Source organism: Sminthopsis crassicaudata, chromosome 4 (assembly GCF_048593235.1).
Source record: "Sminthopsis crassicaudata isolate SCR6 chromosome 4, ASM4859323v1, whole genome shotgun sequence".
Taxonomy (NCBI): domain Eukaryota; kingdom Metazoa; phylum Chordata; class Mammalia; order Dasyuromorphia; family Dasyuridae; genus Sminthopsis; species Sminthopsis crassicaudata.
The window spans coordinates 297,590,237-297,617,914 of NC_133620.1; the positions used below are offsets into that span (position 1 = coordinate 297,590,237).

At 32.4% G+C, this 27,678-nt stretch overlaps 1 protein-coding gene across 1 annotated transcript in view; it reads right to left on the reverse strand.

Annotated features, from left to right (window-relative positions):
- MYH10 (myosin heavy chain 10) overlaps positions 1-27,678 on the reverse strand; it is a 185,257-nt gene that overhangs the window by 100,263 nt on the left and 57,316 nt on the right. Inside the window, 4 exon segments of the mRNA XM_074311912.1 lie at positions 2,473-2,536; positions 14,762-14,854; positions 24,347-24,376; positions 25,077-25,179. Of these exon segments, the coding sequence (XP_074168013.1) occupies positions 2,473-2,536; positions 14,762-14,854; positions 24,347-24,376; positions 25,077-25,179 (290 nt within the window).

The window sequence follows — 27,678 nt, forward strand, 5'->3', positions numbered from 1 at the left end:
ATATTAGATTAGCTAAATATTTTTTAATTTTATTGATATACAGTTTTATTGTCTTTGTTTTTCCATTTATGTTTTTCTCCTCTAATTTTCAAAATTATCTCCAAACAAGAAGTGACATCTTTCCTTTATATCTGTACTTAATTATTTCTATTTTTGGGGAACTTTACAAATTCCATTCATAACTTTGACTGGGGGGGGGGGGAGAAGAACGACAATACCCAAGAATGACTCAAATGCCATTTTCTTGATTGTTCATTCTTTTTCATTTATGATTAAACCACTATGAATGGTATGACAACAAGAAACGTGCATTTATTAAATGCCTTTTAAACAGCAGGCACTCTAAGCATAGGAAGTACTTAGTAAAAATCCCTACTCTCAAGGAGTTCACAATCTAATGAGAAAACATGCAAACACTATATATAAACAAAATTTATAAAGGATTGATTGGAGATAAACAATGGAGAAATGGAATAGACGGCATAAGAATTAAGGTGGTCCAGGAAAGGCTTCTTGTTGGTGGTCAGGTTTTATTTGAGACTTGAAGGAAATCAGATGGATGGAGGAGGACATAATTCCAGGCATAAAGGACAGCAAGTGAAAATACAGAGTTGAAAGGTAGTGTCTTGTTCAAGGTACAGTAAGGAGCCAGATATCATTATATGACACAATATATGGAAGAGAGTATTGTGTAAAAAGATTAGAAGATAGTTAAGTTAGGGGCCAAGGTATGAAGGGCTTTAAAAGTCAGAGGATTTTATATTTGATCCTAAAATAGGGACTACTGAAGTTTAACTTACTAGTGGAATGACATGAAATATCCCTGCAATTTAGGAATATCATTTTGACAATGGAATGGACAAATGGCCTGAAGTAAGAGGACACTTGAGGGAGATCAACCAGCCAGCTATTAAAATAGTCTAGGTATGAAGTGATGAGGGCTTGTAATTGGATGGTGACAATATAAAAAGAGAGAAGGAGCTTTATATAAGAAATGTTACAAAAGCAGAATTTGGAGTAAGGCTAGGGCATTTTTTGGGCGGGGGGAAGGGGGAATGTAATATACTATTCTCTTTAGTAATATCACAACTATGCTGGTCTCTTTATTCCATTGGCGGGTTCATTAAAATTGACTGCCACATGTCTTGGGAGTTTCTAGGTTTTCTTCTGGTGGGTTATGCTTATTTTCTTGATTATTTCTTCTGTTTTCTCTATTCTCTATTACTCCAATTTATGGACACTTCTCTGTTTAACTTTCTACATGACAATATTCAAGTTTTAATTTGCAATATTCCTCTAGAACACCTATGAACCTTAAGTTGTTTCTGTATACCCTTATCTACAAGGTCATAATCTCTTTGGTTTGTATAGAATTCATGTATTCTTTTAAAATTACTGCCCTTCACTTCTCTACAGAAAATTTTCTGCTACTTTAGTATATGTGCTCCAAATCTGTTAAATTTTCTTCTCTAAAAAGAGCTTCCAAAAGTGTTCAATATTTTTAATATTCTATTTTAAAAATAAACTGCACTGACATCTCTAGTATCTATATTTGTTCCTAATTTCTTCTTGCATGAATTGTTTTCACTCTATTGAATATTAAGAAGCCTTTTACTGCTGTTCCTTGATCTCTGAGGCAGTTTCTTTTCTACCATAACATTTGTTACGAAAGCTTTGTATCCTATTTAGGAGTTTAATCCATTCTTCCTTCTTGCTTTAGGATTCCCTTTATGTTGAATTGTGTGCCATGGCTGAGTTTTTAATCGAACTTTTTTAACAGGAAATTTTCACATTATCAAGCATTACCATAAAATTATCACATAATTTTTTTAGAATCAATTATAAATCTTCAATTTCAGTTTTTAAAAGCCTTTAGTAACATGTTTTATTTTTCCTTCTAGCTTTTTGTGAGCTCCAATGTTTGGGTCATTTTAAAAATATATACTTTGCAGGTTATTACCCAAAAAAGCATTTCATAAATCTTAAATTGTAACAAAGTAAGCAAATATATGGGGACTTGGGAGAGAGTAGAGGTACACTTTTACTAGTATATAGGTAATGAGAAAACCCTAATGAGGATAGGCATTTGGCTCTACAATTTATAATCTAAAGAAGATGATTGAATGATGAAATGAAATATGACTTGCTAAAGATCACACAAAATCTTCTTGATTTCTGTTCACAACTTTTCATACATGAGAACACACTGTCTCAAAAGTATTATTACAATTAGATACATTATTAGAACAACTTTAACTTTAACTTCTTTCAAAAACATTTTGACATTGGGATTGATGGTTCAATTAAGAACTAAAGATTTGCATGGGAAAATTTTATACATACCTATTTTATCCAACTGGTAAAATATATCTGATATAAGTATTTAAAGTATTTCTAAAGATAACTTATACCTTATAACATTAAACAAAAAAAATTATTCAAGCATTATGATATATCAAAGAAATAGGATACATGTCTCGATGTTAGCTCCAACGATATAACCAGTCACATCAAAGTTAATCCGTATAAACTTGCCCTGAAAGTAAAAGAGCTAAGTTACAGTCATCAGTATTAATATTAATAGAAATTCCTACTGTAATTCATTTTCTTAGCATTAATGTTTTCTTTCAGGAGTATTTTAATTACCACACATTAGACCTACCATTTCTAATTAAAAGATGTTCTTCTTCATGCCTTTTATGTTTTAGAACATATAAATACATATAAAAATAAGAAGGAAGGGGGGGAAAGAGGGAAGGAGAGGAAAAAGGAAGGAGGGAGGGGGAGAGAGAGAGAGAAAGAGAAAGAGGGAATGTGTGGGTGATTGTTTATATGTGTGTTCATAGAATTAGAGGGAACTTCAGCAGTCATCAAAATGCAACACATCCTCATTTTACAGATAAAGTTGATTGAGGACCAAAGAAGCCAAAATCACACATGTGTTAAGTGGCTTAGGTGGACTATCTTTCACAACTGATTCCTCCCTATCCACACAGATATAACTTTGGGTTAGGCTTTTTGTCTGATTATTGCAACAGTTCTAATTTAATTGATCTCCTCTATTTTATATGATTCTATAAGATTCAAAATTATTTTCCTTAAATTCAGATCTGATTTGCCTGTGCCAATGTCTCCCTATGCCCTGGACCTAATTAACTCCAGTGGCTCCTCTTAGCTTTTCAAGCCCATTGCAACCTGACCCCAACCTAACTTTTCAGTCTTATTAATGGATATATCACTTCCCTTCCTATAATTTAAACATTGGCCTTTTCTCTGTGGCTCACACAGGAATCCCCTTTTCCAGTTTCAGTGCTTTGTACTAGCAGTCATTCTTGGCTTGTTTCTTCAAGATGCAGTTCAAATGTCAATTCTATATATGAGGTCTTTCCTGATCTCCCCAACTGCTATTTGTCACAAACTCTTTTAAGTGATTTTATATTATTTTCTATGTATTCTCTTTATTTTATTCTATATGTAATTACATATATATTAATTGTCTTTCCAATTTGAATGTAGGTCCTCATAAAAAGGGACTGTTTCTTTGAATTTGTAATCTAAGTAAATAGAGAGCCTAGAATATAGTTGGCCCTTAATAAATGCTTGAACACTGATTAAAGAACCCAGGAATGTAGCCCAGATGCACTGAAATATAAAGCAAGAATTTATTAAAAATTCACTAAAAGAATTAAAGAAAATTTAATGGCAAGGTAATTTTAACTGGTAAATAAGATAATTCTCCAGTGCTTTGCACAGTTTCTACCATAGAGTAGGTAAATGTTTGTCAACTGACATACCTAATAAAGAGGAAAATCTCCACTGTCTATGCTTATAGAATAAACCCCTAATCTAAGCTAGTCATCTCGTAAGAATGTTCTTTTATTCTCAAGCAAAAAATGAAAGGATGAATTTATAGTAATAACTTGTGGATAAATAACATTACTACCATCATTGAAGTTTCTCAGTAAAATCGATCTTTTATACACAGCACCATGTGGGGAAAAACAAAAAACATTTTACTGAGGCAGTTTAAGGATAATGTAATAAGCTTAAATACAATATGGCTAAGATAGTAGGAAGTAGGGTTGAGAAATATTCTTAAAATGAGAAAAGCTGCTCAGTTCATACTATGTATCCACTGACATAAACAGTCAGTTTAAGGAGACAATTGACAGCTCTTTTGTTGTGAAATAATGCAAAGATGCTACCCAGAAAATTATTAAACCAGATATCTGCTATTCCCTCTGTCATATCTAGTTTCCTATTTGGTAATCAAAAAGTTATGATAAAGAATGGCAAAAGAATCAAAAGAAACACTGCCTTTTTACTGTAAAATAGAGGAGAGATGTTTTTTGAGAATCTTTTAATCATTCAATAAGAAGCATGATGTAATTAAATGTAATTAATGTAATTAAAAAAGGGAATGGGGAAAGATTCTACAAGTATATTTAACTGCTATCATTGAGATGAATTTTATTCTAGTTGACATTTTTGGAATGTTTGGAAAATTATCATTCTTTTTCACATGTGTTCTCATACAAAAATAACATGCGTTAGGGAGGGAAGGGATGAGAGTTATCATAGTGTGATGTATCTAATACTGGATTTCAGAGTTCACAAAGCTGGATTAAGTCCCAAATCAGATACCTCTCTGGAATTTTAATTTCCTCATCAGTAAAATAGGGATAACTTCAACCTACTTCAGAGAACTCAAACCCTAAAGTTTTGTAAACCCTAAAATTTTATGTATTAATGAGGTTATAAAATGGCCAAAGCAATGGCACACATGTTATTCTTTGGCCATGTCTCTTAATAACCTATAGACTTAGAAAGAAGTACTGGCTGTAACCACCTCTTTTCTGCTTTCAGAATGCTATTACTTCTGATAGTGTTTTGATGATGATTATTAATTAATGATACTAACATCTACACTGTCTCTCTAAGGATTTTTCAAACTGTTACCTTAATTTAAACCAAATTAACTCAATAAATAATAACAAATAATGTAGGCCAAATTCCATTTGGGAAACTTAATGATACCATATATGGGAAAAGTACATTTCAAAACTACAGGTTACATAACTGGCTGTGTCTTCTATGTATTAAAAAACTAATTGAAAGGGAGAAAAATTATATAAAAGAAGATGTAATTACAGATTTTAAAAGCTTTACTACCAAAGAAGACAAATGATATTGTGCCTTTTAATACATTAAGGTGCTAACAAAGTTTGATACCTTCCCAAATTGTTATACCAGTGACAACAGAGCAGATAATGTGAAATCCTTCAATTATTTCAGTAAAAAAAAAAAAAAAAAAAAAAAAGGAGCAGGGAAGCATACCAATCACAAACATGAATGAAGGCAGTTTTAAGTAACATGGTCATTCATCTGTTGAACTGGAACAACAGCAAAGTTGGTGTCCTGCCTGGTTTACCAAACAACCCTTTTTAGCAATAGCTCTGCTATCTCCATTTGGAAAGAGAGGGAAGGATCCTTGAATAAATATTCCTTCCTCATTATTCTGTCAGCAAACAGCAATCAGTTAAACATGCAGCTGTTCTTCCATCCAAAATAGCAAAAAATGCATTGTGTCAAAGAGGTCAGTCTTGCTCAATGTTCACACGCTGATATCTGTAACTTCATTAATAATTGCCACCAATGTGTATATAATCTAAATATATTTCCAAGTAACATCCCCTCCCTTTCAGGCTAAGACAGGACTATATTAAACAAACACAGGCTTTTGACATTTCAATGTTTATACAAAGAAAGAGATGAAAGTCTGGCAAGTAGCCTATGACTGAGAAGTAGTAAAGGAAGATAGGGATGTATGAACTAAATAGCATGAAATAAAAACACAATTATGAGAACAAAAGCAAGCTCCTGAGAAAACTATAACAAAGAATAAGTAGAATAAAATTCAAAAGCAATAAAATCAAGAAGTTAAATGCAAAGATCTATACCAAACAAAGAAGCAAAGGCAGACAATAGAATGAAGATAAGGATATGACATGATCTTGGAAGAAAAGTATCAAGAAGGCTAAAGCTCATAAAATGCTGAGATAACCAAGAAAAGCTAAGGAAAATGCTAGATTTATGGCAAGTAGATTTATTAATGCACTGCTGGTGAGGCTGTGAAATGGTCCAGTTACTATTAAACTGCTCATAATTTCTGATTTAGCAATGCTACTATGAAACCATATGTTCTAAAGAAATAAAGAGGAAAAGGATACCTTCCCTGTATATGTGTGTGTGTGCATGCATATAAAAGCAAGGAATCTGAAACTGAGCAGGGGACTCATCAGTTGGGGGATTGGCTGAACAAGCTAAAGAGAGAGGTAGATACAGATATATAAATGTAAAGGAACACTAAGAAATAAAGAGTGAAGTTTCCTGAGAATCTTAATAAATTTTTTTTTCAACTGATGCTTAGCATAATGAGCAGGAATAGGACAGCTAATATAATAACAACACTGTAAAATTAAACATTCAAAAAGCTGAGGAACTCTTAACTGAGTAAATGACCAATGATAATTCCAGAGAAGTCATGATAAAACTTGTTCCCTACTTTCAGATTTGAAGTACAATTGAGACATTTCTTTTGGATATGGCCAGTGAAAAGATTAATTTTGTCTGACCATACATGTTTGTAATAGGGATTTGTTTTTTTTTTTCCTTTTCTTCTTGGAGAAAGGGGTGGAGGCAAATGGGATGTAGAGAAGTTGGGTTTCCACAGACTGAAAAAAATGAAATATAATTGAAAAAGAAAGGCATACAAGACTAACTTTAACTTTAACTTTTGACAGGATTATTAAACTACTTTATGCTAATTTTTATGATAATAAAACAATAACCATTTTAAATTATTAAAGGTCAGGTGAACATACAAAATATTCACTGTTCTTGAGGTAAAAAGAAGATATGATAGAATGGTCAAGTCAAATGGGGAATTGCATTGATGATAGTGATTAGTGATTAATGATTCCATTCCAAAATGAAAAAAGTTCCAGGAAAATGTGCCAAGAACTTCTACATTTAAAAGTTTTTATCATTGATCTGACTAAAGCAATCCAGTGATTTGCTTAGCAACTTAGTAAATAATTATTATTAAGCAGAAGTAGTTAGAACAATGATTCATAATTTATTTAAAAAATGTAATTTAGTAAAGACATTTTGAAACCAAGAAAAAAAAATAGCTCTCTACATTAAATAAACAAAGAACTTTAACAAGAACTCCCAAATTTTACATTCCCAGTAAAAATAATTCTTAAGTCTTATATAAAAAAATGGATAGTACCACAGGTAACTAATAAAGCATTTGGTAATTGCTGGAAACCCAGACTTTCATATTGCTTTGCCTTAAGAATGCAGCACATGGAGAACATAAATGTCTACTACTTACATAATAAAAAAAAAAAAAAATCACTTTATATCTGATTGAAATAATAGAAGTGAATAGGTTAATGAAGGTAAAATTAACCCCCTTCACCACTGATAAATTACTTACCTTTCAGATACTTTGGAAAGAAATTTATAATGGAGCTGTCCATTCCACAATGCTATTTGCATATATTTCACAAAGGATTACCAAAATGTTCTATTCATACATTTTGAACCAGCATAAAAATATTCCAAAGTATATTATGAGTTCAAATGTATTTCATGTCCGTCAAATAGTGAACATAATCATTGAGCATGTTTTTAAAACAGAGCAAAAGAAGACTGAATTCTCATCAATGGTAAAATATATTGTCAAAATTTGATAAAAGTTTATTCTCATTTGTTCTAACAATTTATGGTTTTCTTATGTTAGTATGATTGTTGGATTCTTGTGAAGAATTTCACTGCATCTACAATAAAAATTCCTAGACACTTCAAATTGACAACAATGTAGAATATGTAAATTTGTTTCAATTTCATAATTATTTTCTCCCATCCCACTATTTAAAAAAATCTATGGGAATAAATACATTTTTGGCTGTTTTTTAAATTATTTAGTGATTAAAATACTGTATTTTAATTATTTTAATTATGTGGTCTTTATGATCACCATGGACCACAACATACCAGGACCTACTATCCTCTGCTATCTCTTCAAGTCTGTCCAAGTTCATGTTTGCTGTTTCCATGATACTATCTATCCATCTTATTCTCTGTGATCTCCTCTTCCTTTGGCCTTCGATCTTTCTCAACCTGAGGGTCTTTTTCAACAAGTTTTTTTCTTATATGGTCAAAACATTCAGTTTTAGTATTTGACCTTTTAGGAAATAGCTTAAATTTATTTAAGTATTGGCTAATTTGACCTAGAAGGTCAAATTCAAAAGCACTGATTCTGTAATACTCAACTTTCCTTATAATCCAATTCTCAAAGCCATAGAGTACTACTGGAAAAACCATAACTTTTGAGTCTATGGACCTTTATCAGAGCAAGGTGAGGTCTCTGTCCAGATTTGCCACAGTTTTCCTACCAAGGAGTAAATGTCTTAATTCCATGGCTGCAATCTTGGTCTGCAGTGATCTTTGAGCCTAATATAAAATCTGACATTGCTTTCTCCCTCTGTTTGCCAGAAAGGAATGGAACCAGTAGCCAATATCTTAAAAGACTGTTGATGGTTCTCTCAGCAACCTTAATTCTGACTTTTGATTTATCCTACCTGGCATTTGTCTATGATATACTCTAACTTAGTAAAATGACAATATACAGCTTTTTCCAGTTTTAAACTAACAAGTTCTTCCATATTAGGCTTTAACATATTAGTTCTTCTGGAAACAAGTAAGATAACCAGTACTCCCAATCCTTTGAGAACTGGTCACATTTTATTGTGATTCATATAGTGTAAGGCTTCAGTGCAGTCAATGAGGCATTTACTTTTGCAAGTAGATGTTTTTCTGTAACTGCCTTGCTTATTTCACAATCCAGTAAATGTTGGGAATTTTTGTTTCTAGTTCCTCTGATTCTGTGAAAATCAGCCTCCTCTTCTGATAATTTTCAGTTCACATATTACTGAAGTCTAACTTGCAGAATTAACGTTGCTGGTGAAATGAATACATTTGTTTGGTAAAATGAACATTCCTTGACATTGCCCTTTTTAGGATTAACACAATTGATCTTTCCTAATCCAGTGGTCACTGTTGTGTTTTTCAAATTTGTTGGCATATTTAGTGCAACTCTTTAACACCATGAACTTTTAGGATTTTAAATAGCTTAATTGGAATTGTTACCTCCACTATCCTTATTGTTAGCAGTGCTTCCTAAAGCCCACTTGACTTCATTCTCCAAAACGTCTGATTCTAGATCAGTAACCACACCATTGTGTGTAATCTTTCTGTATATTTTTGACCAGAGGACTTTCCAAAAAAAAAAAAAAAAAAAAAAAAAAAAGAAAAGAAAGGACAACTATCCATTTTGGTTGATTCTCATGAACACAAATGATACTAGAAGAATAAAGTTCAAAAAATATTGTAAATGATTATGAAGTCAAGAAACTAAAGACCAAAGTGAGATAGTTTTAAGTTTTCCTCACTTTGAGTTGCTCAAGGCAATAAGAAAGAAATAATTTGTAAATAAATAGCTGGTTAATAAGGTGCTGCCCAAATGGAAGCCAGACCTCTAGTACATAGTTTAAAACATAAGGCTGAGACTGAGAGAAACCTGGTCAAAGATGAAGTAGAATCAATAAAGGCTGCTAAGAATTCTATTGCTGGAGTTAGCAAAAGTGGTGGCAACACCATTTTACACAGAGCTTTGTGAAGTTTGAGTAAGATATCATCTTGGACACCTGTGGGACATGATAAAGATGGCTAGCTAGTGTTGTTCCAAGCGGTTGGGCGGGTACTGACACAGTGACTGCTGAACCAAGCCTCTAATTTTAATCAGTTCTTATCTAACAACATTTTTATAGCATACATTTTACTAAACAACCACAATATTCCCCATTCTTTATACTTAGAAATTATTTATTCTCAGAAATATCATTTATTTTCTAAAGTAGTGCTGTCTTATAGGATGTCTATCAGCAACTGTTAGAAACTAGATTACAGGTAATTTAGGCAACAAACAAGAAAGCAGAGATCTTAAAACAATAAGGCAACATGAAGATACTGATAAGCTGGATTGTTGGCATAGGTGGTTAATTAAAATAGAGAAGAGTCTTGAAACCCATGTGTCACACAGCTGGTTGAAGGATATGGGAAGGAAAGAAAAGGTTTGGGTAGGGGAAGGGAGGGGAGGGGAACAACAGTATGGAAGGACTGTCATTTGAAATAGGTTTAAGATCTGTGTTGTTTAATCCCAAGGGGCAGAACCAAAAGCAATGAGTAGAAATGACAATGAAACCCATTTCATTTAAGTTAAATTACCTTTTAGCTCTAACATCTACAAGGTGCCCCAAAAGTCAGAATGAAGTTTTAAACTTAATATCATTAAAATTTCACTCTGACTGGTAGTACCCCTGAATATTCTGAAAGACTGTTGGTAAGAAAAAAACAAACTAAAACCAAAACCAAAACAAATTTCACTACTCAATAAAACAATCTAAATTGTTAATGACCACAAGGGCCCTGAAAAAAAAAACAAGAGAAAATCTACCTCTTTTCCTTCACAGAAATGGGTGACCATGGGAATGGAATATTGCACATGTCTCTCTGTTAATGTATGTTAACTACTTTTTTCTCTATTAAATTCCTTTCACCCTTCCCTCACACATCTTACACTTATACCCAAAGAAATTGCTGTCTGAGTAAGGAAGAAGGAGTAATATATAGAAATGAAAATAAAAGATATCACTACAGTTTTTAAAGGGTTGGCTTTTTTTTTTTTTTTTTTTTTTTTTGGGTAGTTTCATAGATCTTCTCTGTAGAGAAGTTTGGTAATCTCTAGACAATAGAAGAATCTATCTGCTCTGGATATGTGTTGTGAGATATCACTACACATCTCTCAGATTTGGCTAAGATGACAGGAAAAGATAGTGACAAATGTTGGAGGGGATGTGGGGAAACTGGGACACTGAGAGTTGTGAATGGATCCAACCATTCTGGAGAGCAATTTGGAACTACGCTCACCTAGCAGTGCTACTACTGGGCTTATATCCCAAAGAAATACTAAAGAAGGGAAAGGGACCTGTATGTGCCAAAATGTTTGTGGCAGCCCTTATTGTAGTGGCTAGAAATTGGAAATTGAATGGATGCCCATAAATTGGAGAATGGCTGAGTAAATTGTAGTATATGAATGTTATGTTATATTATTGTTCTGTAAGAAATGACCACAGGATGATTTCAGAAAGGCCTGGAGAGACTGATACTGAGTGAAATGAACAGAACCAGGATATTATACACTTCAACAACAATACTATATGAGGATCAATTCTGATGGAAGTGGCTATCTTCGGCAATGAGAGGATCCATATCAGTTCCAACTGATCAGAAATGAACAGAACCAGCTACACCAGCGAAAGAACATTGGAAAATGAGTATGGACCACATCATAGCATTTACACTCTATTATTGTTTGATTGCATTTTTGTTTTTCTTCCCAGGTTATTTTTATCTTCTTTCTAAATCTGATTTTTCTCGTGTAGCAAGACAACTGTATAAATATGTATACATATATTGTATTTAACACATACTTTAACATATTTAACATGTATGGGACAACCATCTATTGGAGGGGAAGGGAAGGAGGGGAAAAGTTGGAACAGAAGTTTTTGCAAGAGTCAATGTTGAAAAATTATCCATGCATATGTTTTGTCAATAAATAGCTATGTTTAAAAAAGGAAATATATTTAGAAGAATTGCCCTATTTAACCAATATCAGATTACTTGCTGTCCTGGGGAAAGAGAAGGGGAAAGGAGGAGAAAAATTATGAACACAAAAATTTACAAAGCTGAATGTATGTATTTGGAAAAATAAATGCTATTAAAAGAAATAAAATCCCACACAAAGGAAAAAAAAAAGAATATGGGTTGTCCATTCAGTAATGGATTTGACCCTGAAATGGAAATAATTACCAAAAAATGTGGGTGTAGAGAAAAAAAAATGTTTATCTCAGCTAATATTCACAGCTAACCGTTTGATCTACTGGGCCCCCTTTCTCTTTCTCAATACTCTACTTTTTCAAATCCATGGCTTTCTCTTTGTCTGCTTTTCTTTCACACATAAGGGGAAGGTGAGAAATCAGTTTCCTCTCCCAGGACTATCTCTCCATACTTCTCAATTATAAAATCCTTCTCTTTGGCTTTTAAATCCATCCGCAACTTGCCTCTATGATTTGGCCAAATGGGACTCATTATTGTTCCATATTTATCAGTCTATCTTGGGTTTCCAGGTTTTTGCATTTGCTCTCTCTCTCTCCATTTTATGTTCCTTCTTCAATTTCCTTATTTCCTCCAAAACTCTCCTCAAGATCCATGCCTACATGGAGATTTCCCTGATCCCTTTCAGGTGCTAGTATCCATAAGTTCTCTTATGTCCATGCTTATTTATAAAATGTGTTCCTGGTAAAACATTAGATCTTTGAAGTGTCTCATTTGTATTTTTGTTTCCCAAATGCCTAAATAGTTTCTAGCACATAGTAGGTGCATAATTCTTGATAATTTAATCTTTTGCCTCTTCATTCTTCATTTTATGCATATCTTCCTTTTTAAATTAGTCATAATAATATGTCTTAGTTTTGTGTTTTATTTGTTGTATTTAATTAACAGATTACACAAAAGTGAATTAAATTCTCTTGTGTATTGTTATTAGAGGTGTGTCTATGGTCAAAGATATTGGAATTCCTTATAAATAAGAAACAAGTTTTGAAAACATTTGTCTAGGTTGAACAATGACTAAACTCTGAAAAAAAAGAAAAGACTGCACATCTATTGAGTATATAAATGGCCTAATAAACTTTGTCACCTAAATATGCATTAGAATAGTTCTGTTTTTTTGTTTCTTTAAATAATTAGTGTGAAGTACAGATTAAGCATAGAATCTAGAGTTTCTTAGTTCAAGGACAAATCTATTTGAAATTATTCTACATATATAGCCAACATCTGGCAAATATTTTAAGAAATAGAAAAAATAAAACTAGATGAAAAGATAAAAAATGAAAATTACTTACCTTAAACTCCAGAACGGGCCGAATTCTGGAGAGACAATGATGAGCAAGGAAGTTACATTAAAAGAATGGAGCACAGATCTACTCCATGGCAACTTCCTTAAATGTTTTTTTGAGTGCATAAGAAATCTAGTCCCTTCAAGATGACATAATTCTTCTGATTTCTTGGGAACCATATAGAACAATGAGTAAAAATAAAAAATGTTGTTCTTGAGATAAGCAGATTTCACAACACAGCCTATTAATAAGCTGGGAATAGTGCATTGTCAGAATTAATGGAGTTTCCCAGGAAGTATTAGAATAGAGTCGTTCCATTGTCTATTAGGCTTCCAAGAAGTCAGTTTATCAGTGCATAAGATGAGTAAAATAAGACATTGTTATCACTCTCACTGAATCAAATCATATTTGTATAAAGCATTTGCTTTATACCTGCCTGGAATATAGGAGGTATTCAATAAATGCTTATTCCCTTAATCTTTCTCTTGCCTACTATTCCAAACACAAATCTAAGCTTTTTAAAAGAAGGAAGGAGAATTATTTGTGTTTCTATGACTGGAAGATGACTGTGGAACAACAGTTATGTACAAGAGATAAGTACAAACTGCTTCTCTCTCTCCTAAAGTTTTAAAACAACACTGAAGGGTTCTACATATCTGCTAGGCAACTTGGGAATAAATAAAAACAAATAGATTCGTACTTTTGAGTATGTAAATCCCTAAAAGGAAGAAAGGGAAAATTAAAGTAAAAAATTCTTAGCCATGGAAAACTAGAAGACTTGACCTAAAAACAGAGAATATAAAAGATAAAATAGAAGATTAGGAGTGATAAGACCTAAGTTCTTGTCCTGATTTTAACACTAGCACTATATCTGTGAACTTAATGGGCTGTTGATTTTTCATTTTGTGGTACTCAAGTTTTCTCTTCTGTAAAATGATGAAATTAAACTAGATTGTTCCTAAGGTTCTACAGTTCTAAAATATTGTCCTACGTATTTACAGAATCTTAGATCTAAAAGAGACTTTAGAGATGGAGCTTAATATCCTAATTTTAAAAGAAAGATTTCATATTCTTTTAGGAACTTAATTATTTTCTCTTCCAAACACAACTCTAGAGTCCAGAGAATTGTATCCAGTAAATGAAGCAGAACCGGAATAATTGAGAGGGAGTTATAATACCAAGAGTATTAAAAAACTTTTCCAACACAGATTTCAATTATGCATTCTACATGAATATGGATATAACATCTCCAAAATATACATTTTTACAACATATCCTCTTCTTAAATATCATTCTGTCCAAATATAACAGTGAAAAAAGAGAGACTGCAGTACAAATTAGCAGACACATTTTAAAAATAAAGTCAAACTGTTGGCAACTTTTGGTAATTTTATATTAGCTTCATATAGATAAGACAGAGTTTATATATTGAAAATTTTTAAGCTCTAGCAAATAACAAGACCAAATAATATTTTAAGTCATCTCATGAAATAGCAAACTATTGTAAAAGTTCTATTACCGAAAGCACTTATTTTTCCCCGATAATTCATTTGTCCTCTATTTTGCAGTTCAATTTCTACTTAAATTCTTAGAGGGACAATAACTTTCTTATCTTAATTCATATCAATAATTAACAAAGGAATTAAACTTTACGGTGCCATTAAACTTACAAAACGAGAAGAGTTGTCATTTTTCACAGTTTTTGCATTTCCAAATGATTCAAGGATTGGATTTGCTTGTAAAAGTTGCCTTTCAAGTTCTCCCTAAAACACATCACATACAAACACAAAAACAACACAGAAGTGTTTATATTTATGTTAAACTAAAGTCTTTAATTAACCCTCAACTGTGATTGCCTCTATTCTTTTTTTTTTTTTAAATACCAGTTGCTTCTCTCTCTTCCCCATCTTTTCCCAACCCCTGCCCCACCTCCCCACCCTTTAAATGGGTCTTCTTAATCCTGGATATTTTGATAGGACTTCACTAAAAATGAAGTACATTAGCACATCTAAAAATTATAAAGAGACTAATGTTGTTAAGTAAAGATAATGGAAAAACAAATTAGGTATCGATTTATGGGGAAATAAAAGAAACAGATTTCCAAAAGTAATATGTAATTTTATTGCAGTGATTTTTTTAAGCCAAAGTTCATTATTAAAAATTAACATTATCATCTTACATGAGAGAAGAAGCACTTAAACACAGATGATCAATAGATACAAGCAAAAATACTCTAATATGGGTTGAAAGTTACTAACATTATTTTTATTCAAATTGAGTTCAGACAACTGAATTTCTTTTGTTTGTGTCCAGAAAGATTCATATGTGTTAGGAATATCCTAGACTTACATGTGAATTTGCATGTAAATCATAAAAAACTATAAATTAAAGTACATTAATCCATAAAAGAATAATATCATTCTTTCCATGAAGAAGGTATACTTTTAGACTGGAACTAAAAAACAGAAATCTGTGAACAAAACTGGACTGCTTTTTCAAAAGACATATTGCTGTGGTATAAAAATTGACAAAACCTGACCCAAAAAGCAAACCAGCTTATAGCAGTGAGTCTAAAGTAGAAAAACAAAAACCCCCAAACCAAAAGACCTGAAAATTAGAACCTAGCTGCCATACAAATGTACTTTCTCATATTCACTTCACATCAACCTATGTAAAAAAGAAACAAGTATGGTTATTGAATTGATATCACTTAGCTACTGTGGGCCTTCAATTTTAATATTTAATAAAATAAGTATATAGGTTGGAGGATTTCTAAGGACCATATCCACTCTACATATGCTATAGGTATGACTGAAGTTTTAGTGTCAAAGTCAGTATTTCTGAAAATACTGATAAGTAGCTAGGTAAAATTGAATGATAAGACATATATGAGTTCCAGACTATCCCTATCTCTAAACCATTCAGATAAATGGAAAGGTTGTTTATATACAAAGATGCTAGATTGCATATTAACATCCATGTTATGAGTTCCAAGACAGTTATCTGGATCACCAAGATTTTCACATATTTTAACGCTGAGTTTTACTACAAAAATTTAACACAACCAAATCCTAGCAGATGGGCAATCCATTTTATTTTTATATGGAGAATAATTTAATTATACAGTAATAAATCACCCACCTGGCAATAGAGATTTCCACATCAATGAATTTTTAAGATAAATGAAATTTATCAAATTCAAAATTTCAAATTATTAAGCACTTATTTAACTTTAATTGTATACCAGGCACCATGCTCAGTACTAGATATGTATATCCATACACATACTTAAAAAAAACCAAAATATAGTCTTCTAAGTCCTTGCTTATGTTCTATCCAAGGAGTCACTAAATATAAATAAATTAGTACATGTAAGATACACACAGAGTAGATAAAAAAAAATCTTAGGTTCCAGGCCAGAGGCACCATTCTCCCTACCCCAGGATTAGAGGTGATTACATTAATAAGTTCTCATTACAACAAATACATACATACATACATACATACATACATACAAGAGCAGGCAAAGGAGAAAGAACCCAACTATAGAAAGTTAATATGGGAATAGGGAAGACCGGGGTTTGTCTTCAGAGGAGGATGCTGAAGTAAAAAGATTATGAAAAGAAAGTGAACGCACCAGAAAAGGGGATATAGAATCCTAAGGAAGAAAATGACTTCTTATAAATTAGAATTAGGCAAGAAGAAGGCAGTAAAGTTAGGAGACCAAGAAATAATCAAATAAAATATAAAAAATGAAAAAAAAAATTGAAGGTGGAACATCTCATAAGAAAAACAATAGATCTAGAGAACAAATTAAGAAGAGAAAACATAAGAATAATTGGACAATCTAAAAGCTGTGACCAAAAACAGAACCTTGATTCAATAATACAGGAAAGAATCAAAGAAAATTGCCCTGAAATGACAGAATAAGTGGAAAACATAGAAATAGAAAAAAAATCCACCCATCACCACCTGAAAGATTCTACAAGGAAAACATACAAAAACATCATTGCTAATTGAAAACCCCAAAGTAAAGAGAAATTTTATAAGCAACAACAATAACAAAAAAAATTTATGCTGGAACTAAATTAAAATTATACAGAATTTATGAGCAGCAACAATAAAAGACCACAAGCTCTATTATATCTATAACTATATATATTTATTATTATAAAACTAGGCCTGTGAAAAATATTATATTCAGCCAAATTGAGTATAATATTGAATGAAAAAAAAATGGATACAACTCTCAGATTTTGAGGATTTTGTTTCAAACAAATCTAAACTCAACAGAAAATGTAATATGTAAGAAGCCCACATCAAAAACTAATTTCAAGAGATTCAATGTTTTATATTCAGAAATGTAAACCATGTCTGAAATTGATTATTAGTAATTGGGTAGTCCCAAAGAAAGACTGAGGCAGAAATGAGTATTATCTGACTTTAAAAAGAAAAACTGTTTAGGAAAAGGTAAAAATAGTACCAGAGCTTAACTGTAGTCTACTTGTGGGAGGTTGGGGATAGGAGAAGAATAAAGTAAAAGTGTATAGCAGACTGTAAGAAATGACCAGCAGGAGGAATACACAGAGGCTTGGAGAGACATCAACTGATGCTGAGTGAAATGAATAGAACCAGAAGATCACTGTACACTTCAATGTTGTATGAAGATGTATTCTGATGGAAGTGGATATCTTCAACATTAAGAAGATCCAACTCACTTCCAGTTGATCAATGATGGACAGAAACAACTATACCCAGAGAAGGAACACTGGGAAGTGAATGTAAACTGTTAGAACTACTGTCTATCTACCCAGGTTACTTATACCTTCGGAATCTAATACTTAATGTGCAACAAGAAAATGGTATTTACACACAAATATTGTATCTAGGTTATATTGTAACACATGTAAAATATATGGGATTGCCTGTCATCAAGGGGAGGGAGTAGAGGGAGGGAGGAGATAATTTGGAAAAATGAATACAAGGGATAATGTTATTAAAAAAATTTTAAAATTACTCATGCATAAAAAAAAGTGTATAGCAGAGAACAAAAAAATAACCTATAAGGAAGCAAAGATGGAAAGTTATTAATACATATTTTGAATCTTCCCTGATGATCTGTTGAGAACATGACAATGTTTTTCCTTCTCTTTTTCATTCTCTTATTTTTTTCCCCTTGTTTTGTATTTAACTTTTAAACAAATAAATAAAACATTTGAAATAACAGGTAACAGAGAGAAGGGAGGGAAGAGGAAGAGGAGGAGAGGAAAGAAAGAAGCAAGGAAGGAAGGGAAGGAGGGAGGGAGGGAGGAAAGGAAAAAAGAGATGAAAGAAGAAAGGAAAGGAGGGAGGAAGGAGGGAAGAAAAAAAAGAAGGAGGGATAGAAGGAGGGAGGGAGGAAGAAAGGGAGGGAGGAAAAGAATGGGAAAGAGGGAAGGAAGAGGGAAGGAAGAGGGAGGAAGGAAGGTTTATGTAATACCTCTATATGCTAGGGACACTATGCTAAATTTATTTTTTTTCTTTTGCAAATACTGATTTTCATAACAAACTTTTTAAGACAGGGCTATTATCACCCCGTTCCCCTCCCCCCCCTTTTAGAGTTGAGGAGACTAAGCCACACAGGTTAAGTGACTTATCCTGGGTCATACAGCTAGGAAGTTTCTGAGGCTGGATTTAAACTTAGGTCTTCCTGACTCCAGGTCTAGTGCATGGATGGGAATAACATGATCAGACCTGTAATTTAGGAGATAGTCTTCCAAGTTCATATCTTGCTCTTATAAAATTTCTCACTTTCTTTCATTACATACACACACACCCCTACCCTTATCACACTTTATCTCCAACCTTTGTGCCTTTGCATTGGCACCACACCAGGACTGCACTCCCTTTTTCACACAAATCACTGAATTCCTTTCTTCTCTTAAAGATATAATTCAAGCATGATCTTTTACATAAAGTTTCTTAATACTATCAAATGTTGGTATCCTACTTAAGCTACCTTATTAAATAAACTGTTATTTGTATTTATTCTATGCATAACTAATTATTCTATATATATTTAAATGCATTCTTAAACAAAGTGAATAAAGCACCTAGCATAGTACCAGGTACACAACAAACAGGTGTTCACATAGTTGGAAGATGATTCTAACTTCTAAAACTACCTACCATAATTTCAACAACTTGATTTTAACTGCACATGATTTCTTAAAATAATATAAATCACTCAAGTAATAAAATTATTGACTCCCATTTTAGACTACTCCAGTTACAACCAAACAGCAGTATTTTCTTTCATCAATTCTCTTAAGCTCAATGAGACAAGAAATAACACTAGACATGCAATCAGGAAGATCTGGTACACCCCGCCTAACTAAAACTTGTATGATCATGGGCAAGTCATTTAATCAGAGCCTCAGAATCCTCATCTGTAAAATGAGGGAATTAGGTATTATTTATAAGTCCTTCAATAATCTCTAAAGTTCCTTTCCATTTCAAATTTACTATTGTAGGATCTAAAGATGAGTTTTAAAAATTAAACTAGATTTCACAGAGTATACTTCAGATTAAATAAATATCATTTTAGGTCTCTGGCAATAAGAATGGCTACATGTATGTACTCTTTAAATGCCATTTGAGATGGAAGTTCTAAGACCAAAAAAACTTGAATTTATGAAAGAGGTAGGAGATTAAGAGATATGGACAGAAAGATTTATCTCAAAATTCTTATCTTTTTAAAGTCAAGTCACAGAAACCTGTAAGATAAGTAGATGTTAAAGGAAGAGAAGAAGAGGTAATATGGAATGAGCCTTGCAGGACCTCTGTTTATAGGTAGCAGTAGCTGTTGCCCCCCAGAACAGGATGCAGGGTGCTTGGGTTGTGGTAGATGGGACATAATTAGCCATGTACCCAAATGCAAAGAACTTGGATCCTAGTAAAAAGGATGCCAGGAAACTTGGGTTCTGCTACATATTCTTATTCCTCGTTTTTCTCAAAATTTGGCCAATACTTATAAAGTAAATATCTCCCTTGAGAGATGCTAACCAATAGGCAAAGAATAAACACCTCCCATCTCTCCAACCTACTTTTCCCTATAAAATATCCATCCTGAAGTATCTCCTAAAGAGTAACCAGTTTCCTGATGCTGCTTGGTCCCATTCTGCTTTTATTTAACAATAGTTTTTTCCTTTGAGAAACCAGTCTGGTATCTATTGAACCTCCTGTCCAACTGAAAAAAAAAAAAAACAACCACCTGTAATTTTCAGACGTAGATAAGGAACACAACACAACTCTGAAATAGAGAAGTGCATATTTCCATTTCCCTCCCCCTGGGAAAAAAGGTTCAGGAGACCACACACACACACACACACACACACACACACACACACACACACACACACACAAAAGAGAGAGAGAGAGAAACAGAGAGAGACAAAGAGACAGAGAGAGAGACAGAGACAGAGAGAGAGAGAATTTTTTCTAAAGGATCCTAATATAATATTTTAGGAACTTATAGTAACAAAAGCCTTAACTCAAAGAAATGTCACAGTGCTAGAAACTCCCCAATGCAGTTTTATATCCCTACTTAAGTTATTACATTATCTATTCAGTAACACTGCTGGACTCTCCTTTATCTCATTCTCCATCTGCTCAACCGAGACCATAACTCACAAGAAATATTTCTGATATGGATGAAATCAAATAGATCACAATTTGAATTAATATCATGGATGAAGCAGAGACATTATGTAAGTCCAAGCTTAGCCTCAAAAAATAAATGTGAGAAGAGATTTTCTCCTTCTGTAGAAGTCCAAGGGTATGGAACATGGTATATAAAGTTAGGTTTTTTAGATGATGATTGGTGTTAATGAACTTTTTTTAATTTATGTTTTTAAAAACTCTATTACAAAAGATTATTCTCTGAGAGAGGAAAAAGAATATACAGAGAAATGTAAGTAATGTAAGAACTAAAGATATCAATAAAAATCTTAATTTTCCTAAAACAAAAGATTACCATAACCTCTCTTGCCTTCAGCCCCTTTCACAAAGGAATGAACAAAATGAATACGCTTAGGCATCCTAAAACTACAAATATTGCTAATTTCAATTACATCCACACTAGACAATTTCCTAAACTCAAGACTTTTTTTTTTTTTTAAATGAAACTAACAAATAATTTCTTACACAGATGAAGAGTAGTACCAATTCATTTGTTGACAAACTGATTATCTGGCAAAAGACCTGGTGAATCTAAATAATGCTTTATGAACACATTATTGATTAACATCCAAAAAAGGGGGGGGGGAGTCTTAAAATTGGAGAAATTATAATTTTCTACCAATAAGGGAAATAAACTTTACTCAAAAAAGAGAGGAAATTATCAACCTGAAAATTTAAATATTCTTCCATCAACTGCATATGGACCAGGCTGAAGGCTACTGAAAATAAGACTTACTTCAGTTGTTATTCAAGTACGAAAAGCCTATAAAATACAGAAAAGCTAAGTTTAAAGTAATTACATTTAGCAACTTATCAAAAAACTTGGGCTTGGTTGCTCCGCTGTCTAAAACACTATCCAAACACAAAGACTGTCAGAGTCAATATGAATGGAAAAAAGGAATAAAATTATACTTTCAGTAAGATAACTAATTGTATGATTAAACTTATTTAGAATTTACTTCATGGGGACAATTTGTGGCTAATAATAAAACTAATGGTCCCAAATGTCTATATGCAAATGCTCTAAATTTATAACCAATAAGAGGAGCTAGAAGTCCTAATGTAAGGAGTTAAATATGAACTTACAGATATCAATGAGGACTGTAGTGAAGAAATTTATTATATGAAAATTAATTGAAAAAATTAAATATATTTAACCTATAGAAGAAAAGGTTTGGCAGGCAAAGGTTAGTAGAAGTAGGGGAAAAAAACAGACTTATTCTGTTTGGCCTCAAAAGGTGAAACTAAAAACAAAGGGTAGAAGTTGGAAAAAACTTCCTATTAAGAGCTATCACAAATTAGAGTGATAAGTTACAAGCTGGGAGCCTTTGGAGGTCTTCAAGCAGAACCTCAACAACTACTTGCTGGATGTTAAAATAGGAATTCTTTTCATAAATGGTTTGAACTAGATGACTATTGAGATTCTTTCTCTTTCAACCCCTCAAATCTATGATTCTGTAACTTGATTCGATATGACTAATTCCTTTTCTTGACAAAAGGTAAAATCATTATTTTGAAAAAAGTAAAGACAAATCAGAATAAGGGATGATGAATTATGCTAAATCTTTTCAAACTGATCACAGTTTTACCACCTGGTTATACTATCTAGACTGCCAACTAAAGGTTAAATCCTAAAATCCTAGGGTACCAGGTGCAAGTTGCTTCTGGACTTGGGGGAAATAAGTAGAAAGTTCAACTTTAATATAATACTTAGTAACATCAAATTACTTAAGAATATAGTTAATATAATCAGGCATTATCTATGAAAAACAAACATAACCTCAAGCCTTACTGTATTCAGCATATGTAAAAGACTTCTCTTGTCTTTTTTTAATATGACTCTGTTAATAACAATTTGGAAAAATCATCACAGAAGCATAGACTAGGTAGAATGGGCTATGAGCCAAACCTGTATAATACAGATAGTTTTTATAAACCTCAGATTAAAGCAATGTAAAACAGATTGATGAGTCTTTAAAGCATGGACAAAAGAAGCTTTTACTGTTTTTGGAAAAAATGTATATACCAATGACTTAATTCAATGCCCAGATATAGATAAAATAGGTAGACACAGATATATACATACACACATACAATTATACAATATACAAAAGGGAGCATTCTGAAGTTTAAAAATGAAGACATTTAAAAGAAAGTATTAAAGTGATGTGTTTTATGCCACATATTAAATCATTTAAAGATTTGACAATATGGCCTCAATCTGTATATTTTAATAGAATGAAAATTTAAAATTCCAATTTATATTCTGGTGAGAGAAAAATGGTCCTTTAAAATTAGTGATTAGATTTCCTCATTTGCAGTTCCAGTTCCCAAAGTCATAACTATAGGCCATGATCTTTCATATATATAGATGGTCTCTAATTGAGGGCTAATATCCACTTAACTTAGTCTTTCAAGGATTAATTCATTCAGAGGAATGGTTAGAAACAGTAGTATCAAACTGCTAGCCTCACACTGACTTAGGAAAAAAAAAAACAACATTATTCATGTTGTATTATATTTCTAATTGATTTTGTTAAACACTGCCTAATTACATTTTAACCAATTAATCAAGTTCAGGCCACAGGAGTTCTGTCAAAATATGAGTTTGGTATTAGATAGTTGGGTCTATACTCCCAACTAAGTGGCAAGGTAATGTTGTAATACTTGTGCCCAATTCCTTTATATTTGTAAACTGTCTTCATAAGTGTCTCCTAATTGCTTTAGATCACAGCATAGTTTTTAATTACACGAGACAAATCTGTAAGATTTTCTCAGCAAGAGGGAATAGACTACACTACGGAATACATATACAGCCCAGTTCTGTATAATGTATCTAGATCATGTCTACACTTTCCACATGAGGAGAATTTACCTCCTTTTCCTCAGTAAGGGTGAAAAACAGCTAACTTTCTCCTATAATAGGTTTCTTCTGTGATCTATGAAGCTAAAAGGAAGGACTCAGTCTCATTAAGTATTAAGTCTAATTTCCAGGACTACACTGTCCCGAACTTGTTCATGAGAAAGAAAATCTTAACTTTATATGTTAAACAAAATGAACCCCTTAAATACAGACATACATGGCAATAATGTGTGACTTTTTAAAAGGTTATAAATATCTATTATTTCAAGTGTTACAATTTTTGACATTATGGCATGTAACATGATATAGAACAGAAAAGCCTGTATCAGATTATAATTAATCGCTAAAGAAATAATTTCATGCAATACTGGATAGATATATTTGGAGCAAAACCCTTATTACATGAATATGCTCTGTAAATAATGTCATAAATTCAACATTACAAAATAAATAAAAACAAAAATTCTGACAAAACTGAAGTAAATGCAATTTGTTCTATCATTTTTAACAGAAGAAAGCAACTGAAGAATAACCATTTTGAACACTGTTCCAACAACTGATTGTTTGACAATGTAAATTTAGCTACATAATTTGTTTCCATTAGAACATACAAGAAGCCAAAGAGAATAGTAGCATTAACTCATAACTAAGAAGCATAAAGAAAAGCACTTGCCTGATGTTTCACTGGCTTAGGCGATTCAGGCTGGTTACAAACAAATAAATGCATATGTTAGCAAGTTTGGGCTTTTCTTTGCAGCAAGATTCAGGTCAACATGCAATTTAGTGTTATAAAAGCTTATTCAGCATGCCATCAAGCTCCATTAATTGATACTTATACATCTTTATATTACAAAGAGAACTGAGAGAGATAATCATGACTTTGGCAACCTGAGAACTTAAGGACAATGTATTTCCTCAATCTAATGTACAGATTTAATTTATTCACATTTTCACCCCAACCTCTCACTGCTCCCCATATACATTCTTACCTTCTCCTCAATTTTAAGGAAATATGCCTTTCCCCCCTTTCTATAAAGCCTCATTCCCATGAACCCCAAGAAAATCAAGAACAGCACAGTGTTTCAAAAACCAAGATGGTGAAAGAGTTTAAGGATTCTACTGACTGAAAATAAAAATCAATATGCTTAAACAGCATTCAAATCTCTTCAATGTGGCTTTCTGAATCCTTAAATTCCAAAGAAGTGAAAATTCTCTTTGATCCAGCCACCACTGAGGACTTCATATCCCACAACACTCCTCCCACCTCTCTTTGTGGTAAAACAGGTAATTAAGAGAATGAAACTATAACTTTACAAAGTCAATACAGATTTTTCTCCTTGCTTTTCATTTCTTAACAAATTTAAAAAATAAATAAATAAGCAAAGGATTTTTAAAAAGCTTACCGGAATGTTATGGTCCTTTCTTCCTTTATGGGAAGAAGCAACATGAGCAAGATATTGAATAACTTTCTTGGTATTTTCTGTTTTTCCAGCACCAGATTCACCCCTGAAAGAATAAATATTACTTGATTTCATTCTTTAAAGTAGATACTCAGTTCAAAAGCTGATTTTTGAGAGGTAGAGATAAATGAAATGCCTCAAAGTGATCAATTTCAACATAAAGCGAAGGAAATATTTTTCCATAGCTAGAAATCATATAAAAACCAAAACCCCACATATTCTACATTTGCCCTCCTGATATCCTATGTTCACAAGCCTCCCCCAACATCAATATAGGATAGAGCTCTCTTTCCTAAATTTCTTATATAACATTCTCCTCTATGCTAACAAATCTATTTCCATATTGCTCTTGATTGTACATCTGGGGACTCAACAAGCCAAGTCTTTCCCTTTTTCCATTGTTTAAACATATGAAGATGGCAACATTTTCTCTAAATTTTCTCTCTATCCAGGTTCCTCAAATAATTCTTGCATGATGCTCTTCAAGTCTTATGCTACTCTAGACACTCTTATGTGTATTCTTTGTTAGTCTCTTACACACACACACACACATACACACACAAAGACACACACACTCCTAGTGTCATCTTCCTCATTCTGCACATCAAGCTCAAGACCAATATATCACTAGATTTTTAACTGTCATGATACAATATTGACTCATATAAGCTTTCAATTTACTAAATTTCCTTGCTAGCTCCTCATCAATTCTGTACTTAATTTTCTGAGCAAAGAACTACATTATTAAATTTGTTCCATTAGTCTAGATAACCAAGTTCTGTTTGAATCTATACTTCTTGTACATACATTTTTTGTGGTTTAAGTATTTTCTATCATTTTTACTAAAATATTTAAAAACCATCTAGAAAGATCAATATTAATTAAAAGATCAAAACCAAAAGTTTGCTAGGCTTAAGGATCCGAAGACCTTTATTACTTAATATCAACAAGACCATGAGCAAGTCACAACATCTCTTGAGACTCAGTTTCCTCATTAAGGAAAAGCAAATGATAAATGAACTATTATTACATATTATTTACATAATCCCATAGTAAGATGGTAACTTGTTCTATTCTACTAGGATGCAAAAATGATTGACTTGAAAGCTAACCGGTGAGGAACAACTTTAATGAATCACTCCCTCCTTGTCTTTCCTGCTTTTCTCTTCCAACTATTTCAATTATTTGAAAAATGTTGTATTTCTAATAAATAAAATATCTAAAATTCTTTGAAAGAAAAGCATTACTGAATAAAAGAATAAAACTATATGTTCCAGTGAACTAAGATTATTTTAAAAGAAATAATTAATAAGGAAATGTCACTTGACAGAATGTCTTTGTTTGTTATCAGACAGAAAAAAGCCATGAGAGCAGGAGCTCCAAAATGACTACAAAAAGAAAAATAAATAGTAGCAAACAGTCCCTTACTCTCTCAAAAAAAGATGATTAGTTTTCTTTTGCTTCTCTTACATAAGTGGCATGCATACATGATATTCAATAAGTTGAAACTTCTATTTAAAACTTGAAACTTAAAATATTCTGAAATATTAATTTCAAGAGTATGGGAATAGGGAACATTGAGTTCAAGGAGATAAGCCCTGAAGTTAATATTATCTAGTCAAAGTGATAAGGGCCCAAAATGATATATCCATTTATAAAACTGCAACTTAATTTTAAAAGTGTTCTTCATCCTAGTTAGATCTACTCCTGGTGTTATGTCTTTAAACTAAAATCTCTACAGACTATTCCCAATGAGAAATTAAACAATTCAACTCTCAATTCCTGCTCTAGTATCATGTTTCTTCACTCTCCAGATTTAGCCACCAAGTCACAACCCCCTTTCATTCAACAGAAATGCTTTAGCAAAGTAAGTTATATGAAAAAGTATTTTCCCAATGACTTTTCTCCACCAAAACTGCACTAAGAAAATTAACCAAATTAACCAAAAATTTTCAGTATAGAAATAGTTAAGATGATAGTCTCCTTTATGGAATGTGACATATATACTTTCAACTCAGAGTGAGTCTATGCCAAGAAAATCCTAAATAGGGTCACAGAGACAAGACATGACTAAAAACAACTAAACAAGATGAGGGTAAAAGATGGGAAAACCTAATGTTCTCTTGGTCTATATTAAAAGATATAGGTGAATAAGAGTCCTTATGAAAAAGTTCCACAATACCCTGCTCTGGATAACTAACATATAGAATACTCAGTTATAGAATTATTGAAGAAGAGAGACAAAGTATATATCATGTCCAGAAAATAGTAGTCAGGGAATGAAAAAACTGCAGATCATGCCGTAAAAATAAGTTGAAGGAACTGGTAATCATGAGACTAAAGAAAAGAATAAGGTAGGAAGTGAGTCAGAGACATTATAGCCATTTTTAAGAACCTATATGGCTGTCACATGAAAAAGAGCTTAGACTAGTTTTGCTCTCTAAAACCATACAAAGTAAGTAATAAAGGATGAAAGTTGCAGAGAAGCAGGTAACTAGTGGCACAGTGGATAGAGCACCAGCCCTGGAATCAGGAGGACCTCAGT